Below are 8313 nucleotides of genomic sequence, written 5' to 3' on the forward strand. Positions count from 1 at the left end.
GTAAGTGGGGGGAAAAAAAAAGATGCTCAAGAAGCATTCTTGCAACTTAGGACAGACTTTTTCACCAGGATCCATTTGTGACCCTATTTTGGATCGCAAACGTTCCACTGGTGAATCACAGGAGGTGGAGATGTCTGCTTGGCCCCTTCTCCACATCAGTCCTTAAATTGTGTGACAACAGTTGCAGCAATTACTCAGCATTTCCAATTGCATGCCTGTGAGGTAGTAGGGAACTCCCAAGCACTCGGGAACACAAAAAGCTTGCAGCATAATACGATTGTAAAGTCTCCTATTTTTAACAAGTGCCCTCCCCAAACTGCCAACTGGACGCTCCCAACCGTTGTGGTGCTCCTTTCTATGGCAAACAACAGATGTTAACGAAACCCTTCTGCTTTTCATCTCTGCTTACAAGAGGGGCTGGGGCACATCCAATACCTTACCTTCAAAAGCTGTTGCTGTTACTTTTTCCAAAAGGATCCCTGGATTTGTTATGGATGGAACTGGAGAGAATGTAGTTGAGCAGTTAATTTCAGCTAGGATTTGGAGCAAATAATGGTTGCAGTGAATTTAGTGTCCTAGCAAATATAAGTTGTGATGTCAGGAACAAGCAATTTGGGTTTGTTTGGTTTTTTTATAAACTCAGTGGGAAGAAAATAAATCTTTTGTATGTATGCTGTTTCTCACTGGTTCTATCAGCTAGTGTACCCCCTTCAGGGAGAAGTACCTTTGCTCACACTTGTATTTACTACTTGGTGTCCTCTTCTGTGATGAGTTTTCCTTGCTGCTCAGCCTGCCTCCCACTTCATGAAAGTGTTTGTTCTGGTATCTTCAAAAACAATTGTCACCCCTCTTTTGCTGTTAAGCCACTTCATTCTTTGCAGGAGGAGAAGGGTAGTGCAAAATACTGCTCCAGCTTGCCTTACTGTGGCCTCTTCCGTATGAAATGGAGGTTTGTTCAAGTTGTAGAGCAGAGGTGAAGGTGGTCACTGCAGAGGAGGTCAGTGCTTGGTTTTGTTTCAGCTCTCCCAGCCTAATCAATTCAGCACTCATTCTTGAAAATGTTTCTCACACTTCTAAAACCCTGAGTTCTGAGGAAAAGGGAGGCATTGAGCTCTGTGCCATCAGCTGAGGCTGTGACTTCTTACCCTACAGCAGAGCTAAACTGATTGCACCTATCAGAAGTGTGATCAGATCTGCCCTGTATTGGTGTGTGTTGAGCTGAGCTCCTCAGGCAGCAGGGATGGGGGTTTCCCCCCACCCACCCTTGGAGCATTACTTCTTTGTAACAACCTCAGCTCTCTAACTCTCCATAGCACTGCCCTCACCAGCTCTAACCAGCCCAGCCCCTTGCTCAGCTACTGTTTCAGTCTTGGCAGTGGCAGCTTTTCCTTTTTTTAGATATCCCAAGGAGCCAAAGCTCAATGCCTGCCTCTTCTCTTCTGGTGCTGCTCTGTCAGTGTGAGTTACACTTAAGCACCACTCCTTGGAGTATTAATTCTCTTCGCAGTTTAAGACTAGCTGAGGTGAGTGTCTTACAACTGTCCACAAGCCGTAGAAAATGAAACTGTTGTACCAAAAAACTACACCAAGCTCATGAAATGCTTTTATTTCTGTGAAGGTCAGAACAGAGGCCAAGACTTACCCAGGCAGCAGTGCTTTGTAAGATTGCCTCACCCTCCTCCCCAGGCTCTGTTCCAGTCCATGTATGTACAATCTCCAAGCCTACCTAGCCAGCAGCTCAAAGATGCCAGCAGTGTCACTCTTAGATTACTACAGCCAGCACTTCACACTCTTGTCTTTTTTAATGTTTATGTAGAATCTTCAAGGGGTTCCAAGTTAAGAAGTGTTTTGTTAGACTGATTCTGTGACACCAGCCCAGCTTAGACTTTAGGGTTCATTTCATACAGTTCATAAGCAAATTCTTCTGTATGGGCTCTATCATTCAGCAGGCCAATAAAGTCTATCTCCAGCTGGAACGGACCATCTACTTTGTCTCCGATGGTGAATCCAAGGGTACAAATCTAAGTGAAAAGCACACAAAGGAGAAGGGTATTCATAATGCTACACTCAGACATCCATCAAACCACCTCCATCTTTTACAAACAATTCATGGCCCTCTACTTCAAACTGGTGTTTGTTCAAAGTGCAGCAGCAGTTCACCATCACATTTTCCATGCACACCCCAGTGGGGAACTACTTCACATCTGCCTCTGCTGCTTGAGCTCTGGAAAAATAGCCTGAGCCTGCAAGGGTTGGGTATGGCTGGTTGCATCATGACTGGGTGTACAGAGAGCTTTTTGTTAAAGTCTGTTACAATTCTTTTATGAGCAGGAAACTGTAATTTAAGGGCAAGTCAGACACCTGGGGTAGGGTGGAAGTGCACCAAACCAGACATTTTTAAAGGCAGGGAACTTTGTTACTGAGCCAAGGCAAGGTTCCCAGGCACTGTTTCCCCATTAGAATAACAGTCTTCATTCTTCTCCCCCACCACTATTATAATTTGAAAGAAATTCATCTAATACATTCCAAGGGAAGCTGTGGTTCCTCATCAGCCTGTGACTTGCCCAAAAGCTCTCAGCTCTTACATGCCACCAATCACCTTTCATAGCCCTCGGTGTCACCAGTTCTCTGACCAAGCTGGGTCGCCTGTGGCAGTGACTGGTGACTACAAAACCCCAGCTGCCCTCAAGCCCTGCTGCTCCTGCAGGGAAAACAGTGCCTAGGATGTGTCAGGTAAAGCTGACTAATTGGAGGCTGAGGCTAGGTATTTACTGCAAATGTGCTAAGTAAATCATAGGGCAGAGCTAAAGAAATTAAATACATGGACATTACTCTCCCATCACTGATGTTTTAAGTGCTGGATCTTCCCCAGCAGCAAGCTCTACAATTGGTCCTTTGGCTTGTGGAGCCCAGGAGGCTTTTGAAGCTCCATCTTTTTGCTTCATACTGTTAGAGATGACCATGGGAGTGACCTAAACTCTCTGCTCTGAACAATCTGCTCCCTGCAAGCCCTAGATACATTAGCCCTAGTGACTAACACCGACTCAAGTAACAGGCCTTTTCTTTTCTCCCCATATCAACTTCTGTTTGCCTTTTGCTATTCTCTCTGCATTAAGCTGCCCTTGGCTGCATACAGGAGGGTCACTGAAAATTCAAAAACAAGATGCAGAAAGTAATTTTTTTCCAACATGTCTTCTATGAATCAGTCAAAGAAAGGAAAACTACTCCATGTTTTTACTTAGACTAGAAAGCAATGAAAAAAAGAGCCTAAGGGAGCCTCAGCTCACCGCTCACCATATCAAGGTCACTGGTCTAGAGCATCCTCAAATTAAATCTCATATGGTATCCCTGGCACTCTTGTGTCAGGAAGACACTTTCTGATGCTCACTGTTGTCACTGGCAGTGCTGTGCCAACTGGCATCTTAGAGGTTTTATTTTTGTCACTTTGATCACTCTTCAAAAAACCATTATTTTTTTTTGAAAGGCAAAGTAAGTTGTGAGTTATTTGTTCGATGGATCTCATTAAAATATTTTCAGAGTTCCTTTGAATTAAACTGGCAATGCTGTCACAAAGCAGGGTGATTTAAAAGCACGGGCAAGCACACCAGAAGTCTCTTAGAACAAGAGGAGATGCTGCAATTCAAATTCACAAACAATATCATAGCATCAGTCAGGGTTGGAAGGGACCACAAGGATCATCAAGGTCCAACCCCCCTGCCATGGGCAGGGACACCCCACACTAGATCAGGCTGGCCAGAGCCTCATCCAGCCTGGGCTTAAACACCTCCAGGGACAGGGCCCCAACCACCTCCCTGGGCAACCCATTCCAGGGCTTCACCACTCTCATGGGGAAGAACTTCCTCCTCACCTCCAGCCTGAATCTCCCCACCTCCAGCTTCATTCCATTCCCCCTAGTCCTATCACTACCTGAGATCCTGAGAAGTCCCTCCCCAGCCTTCTTGTAGGTACCCTTCAGATACTGGAAGGCCACAATAAGGTCACCTCAGAGCCTTCTCTTCTCCAGACTGAACAGCCCCAACTCCTTCAGTCTGTCCTCACAGGAGAGCTCCAGCCCTCTGCTCATCCTCGTGGCCCTTCTCTGGACACCTTCCAGCACCTCCAGATCCCTCTTGTAATAGGGGCTCCAGAACTGGAGGCAGTACTCCAGGTGGGGTCTCCCCAGAGCTGAGTAGAGGGGGAGAATCACCTCCCTTGACCTGCTGGCCACACTTCTCTTGCTGCAGCCCAGGATCTGATTGGCTTTCTGGGCTGCAAGTGCACACTGAGAGCTCCTGTTGAGCCTCTCATCCACCAGCATATCCTGACAATATAATCCTAAAGGAATTTCAGACAGCTGAAGCCCACAGAAAACTTGCCTTGTCTAACCAGAGAGGATGCTGGTTATCCTGGACTCTTCCTCGACTGGACAGGAAGAATTTGGAGAACGGAATCTGACAGAAACAAAACCAAACCAAACCACGTTTCAGTGTCTGTCACCAGTACATAAAACTTGAGAAGAAACACTTGTCATAGTAAATGAAATAACACTCTTCCACGCTGGTACCAGCACTAGTGGGTGCATAGAACTGGCACAGGGAACGGGCCACATTAACCCTTCACTGACCACTCATGACCGGTTCCAGGCCCATGCTGTTCCGAGGGGGCTTTTGGTAGCCGCGCAGGACTGTTACACTGCTAGGACACAAGGGGAGGCTGCAGCACAGAAGGTGCAGAGGTATATCAAGAATATCTCCTTCCAATAACGTGTCAAGAGAAAACAGAAGTTACTGAAGAGCGTGGCATGCACATGCATCAACAGCTCATCAGTACCCACGTTGGATATCTCGGCACAGACCTCACACAGACATCATCACTGCAGCAAAGCAGTTGACAGCAAGGCAAAAAGAACTGAGTGTGGTGGGAGCAAGGAAGAGGAGGGACTGCAGTAGAAGACAGGAAACAGGAGGGTTGGCTAGTGGGGATGAGGGGAAAACATCCCAGCCAGCCATGACACAGCCTCCTGACTCCTCACCCATATGACTGGGCAGCAGTGTTATGATGGACCCAATGCCAGCTGGTAAGGATGTGCAAATCTTGCTGCTGTCAGCAACAAAGTACAAATACTCCCCAAGATTCATCAGAAAAGAGCCCAAACTCCCATTGTTTATTATTCTCTTGTGCCTCAGATTCAAAGGCCACAAATGATACCTTACACCTCTGACTGCCTCCAGCAGGTCAGCAGGTTAAGCAAATCCTGTCTCAGGGTATACTCACACCTGTTACAGATAAACATTTGTGGCAAACAATGGTCCTGGCAACATCTGCTAAGCTTCAGTCACTGTATCCATTCTGTTATTCCAGTAATGGCTTTAAGGTGAAGGTATATTGGATCAAGTATACAACTGATTGGATGAAATATACAACTGACAGAGTGTCCCCTCCCACAATCCAGTGATTTATGATTTTGGGAGCTCCCCAGCACGTGTCTGTCCTAGAAAAATACGCAACAGAAATGCTGTTGAAGGGACAGCAACAGCAGTAAATGGTGGCTGTTAAAAGCAATTCCCCTTCCACAGAGCCAGGACCCCAAGAGAGCCCCATTAGCCTGGCAGACTGAGCAGCTCACCTTTATTTCCTCCCAGTATGGACCCCCTCGGGTGAACATGAAGTAGTTGTAGAGGTCATCCTTTTGATGAGAGAAGTAAGGGTCTGTATAAATGTTGACCATCCAAGGCCGGCCATCGCCACGGACACGCAAATAGAGACTGTTGAAGTTTGACCAGTCGTAGTACTTCCTCCTAGCAAAAGATCCCTACAGATTATTAATAAACAGAATTATTCCTCCTTCATAAAGGGAAGCTTCCATTGTGAAGAACAAGAGCAGTCCTGGTTTGATCACTGCCCTCACTATTACATCACTATCTACTGTAACCTAGTGAGAACTGGGTTATTCTTTCATCAAACTCCTCGCTGATCTGACTGACTTGATCTTTCAACACTGCATCAGAAACCACAAATTACAGTATCAGCACTCTAAGGTCTACTGCTGTAATTAAAGCCCATGATCTTGCAGTTATCAGAAATCAGACCTCCTTCCTAGGGCCAAATTCCCTCCCAGGCAGGTACACACAACACCGCAGCGATGGATCAGTAGCTATGCAGTTCATTAAGTTTAATGTGGCTCATTAAGATTCATATGCTATGGTCAGTACTAGATTATTCAGAGGTGATTACAAGAAATTGAAGAACTGGAATAATTCATCTCCCTTACTGAAGACTGACCTGAGCACTGGAAGCATTTAATGTTTTCCAACCCTTCTTGTCATGGACTGTGCACAACAACATGGACTGAAAGCACATCTCATTTTTGAACACATTTTTTTCCCCAGAGATCTTAAAAGTCCTGCTGTTGAGATTTGCACAGAGGTAGGCACAAGAGTCTTTAGAGAGGTCACATGGAGCAATGGGGGGGGGTGGGGGGGTGGGGGAGGAAGGGTCAGGGGTATTCTTGGCCAGAATTGCTTAAATCAAGTCAAAATGTGCACCAAAAATTCAGAGCTTACCCTTTGATTTTACAGTCACCTAAACTCATCTTACAGGCAACAGGATGAGCATATCAATGCATTCATACAAGGCCTGTGGCTTCCTGATTTTACAGTTTGGCCAGTTTTGAGCTTTTTTTACTTAAATAAAGAAGAGCCTTTGTATTTATGTTGCCACCCTCTGATTTCAAACTGCATTATGCAGATGGACTGGCACACTCCGCTGGTTCAGAATTAGGAGGTGAAAGTTGGGAGTCACATTTGCACAAGTCCACAGCAGTCCTGAGAATTTAACTTAGGTAAGACTCAACTTGCTGTTCCACTGCTCTGACCCAGTGTCACCATTTTAATCTGTTCATCTGCTTCTCACTTGCCCACTGATTTTGCTCCCTCATGCTCTCTCCTCTCTAGGTTTCTGATCCAGAAGAGGTTTGACCTCTGTACTGTGCCAAATCACAAACAGCAGGATGATCTAAAAAGTCAAGCATTTTATGCTTAGAGTCAAGATGTTCCTCTGCTTTTAAAGGGGCTTAAAAATAAGGAATGAAGCCAGCAATATTAATAACAAGCACATCTGTTTCTTGTTCTGGTCAGTTCTGAGCTGTCAAAGGTTTGCATCTCACTTGTTTGGAAGTGCACAAGAAGTCAGGCCTTTAAAAAGCACATTTCAAAGCATTATTTTCTATTCTTGTGAGAAAAAGGGTGAGGTCATTCACCTAAACCACGTCTGATGAATAGGCCAAGTTAAAGGCCAGAAAAAATGTCCTTATGACACACTCAAATTGAAATGTAGAGAGATACTTATTTTAATCACACCAGGTTGGTATATGAAGCTTCATTACAGACCCTTTATTTGCACAAAGGGTCCTGCAAACAGGGCTATCTTGATAAAGAGATGCCCTGTTGTACATCAGTTTGTGATCAAACATGCAGGACTCCTTTTCTAAGAAAAGAAAACAAAAGCCAAGAGAAAGTTTAAATTCCTTCTCCGGACTGAAGGATGCAGCAGCAATTACATCCTTGAAGGAATGTCTAATACTCCTGAAAGTGAGCAGTCTGAGCCACAGTAAACAGCCCACTTGCTGTCTCTGGGATGACACACACACACTCTGTGATGAAGCAAGAGAAGCTGTGCAGACATGAAGCTGTACTTACCACAAGGGGTTTAGCTCTCATACCACAATATCCGCTGTATTTTGTCTCCCCATCACGAGGCACTTCTGTATTGAGGGTTCCATACAGCAGAGCAGCCTGGTCATTCCTACCCAGTTTGAGGTAAACTTCACTTTTCCCTCCAATCTCTGCATCAGAGGAAATGACCCATTTATTTAAATCTTCTTGGCTCCGAAATTCCCACACCACCTTTGTCTGCTCCAGCAGGAACTCGTCCCACGGCTGGCCCCCAGGTCCTATTAAATGTTCTTTGGACTCCTTCTTCAGCAAGCTTAGCTGAGTCTTCAAGACATCAAAACTCTTCTTGAAGCTCAAATCCACACTTTTCCAGGCTGGTTTTTTCTCAGGCTGTGACCCTGGTCTCCTGTAGCTGCTGTACAGTTTTGACATGGAATCATTGAGGAGAGGTCCAATTAAAGGGTGCAAAAAGTCGTGCCTGAAGCATCTACCACGTAAGGAAACACTCTTCAGCAAGACAGTAGTCAGAGCCATACTGGTAAACGTGAATAGTCTACTACCAGTAAGGCAATTAATGGGTTTTAAAAGACTTTAACAGCAAAACTAGTATCCAAAGCTATCTGGCTATAGTTACTGAAGC

At 45.3% G+C, this 8313-nt stretch overlaps 1 protein-coding gene across 1 annotated transcript; it reads right to left on the reverse strand.

The window, feature by feature from the left end:
- Positions 1–1848: 1848 nt before the first annotated feature.
- NDUFAF1 (NADH:ubiquinone oxidoreductase complex assembly factor 1) lies at positions 1849–8313 on the reverse strand. The gene is made up of 4 exons (XM_009910760.2): positions 7698–8313; positions 5627–5812; positions 4377–4451; positions 1849–2021 (listed from the first exon to the last, which is right to left on the reverse strand). Exons 1-4 carry the CDS (start codon positions 8205–8207, stop codon positions 1881–1883), a joined length of 912 nt encoding a protein of 303 aa, XP_009909062.1. The 5' UTR covers positions 8208–8313; the 3' UTR covers positions 1849–1880.

Source organism: Dryobates pubescens, chromosome 5 (assembly GCF_014839835.1).
Source record: "Dryobates pubescens isolate bDryPub1 chromosome 5, bDryPub1.pri, whole genome shotgun sequence".
Lineage (NCBI taxonomy): Eukaryota > Metazoa > Chordata > Aves > Piciformes > Picidae > Dryobates > Dryobates pubescens.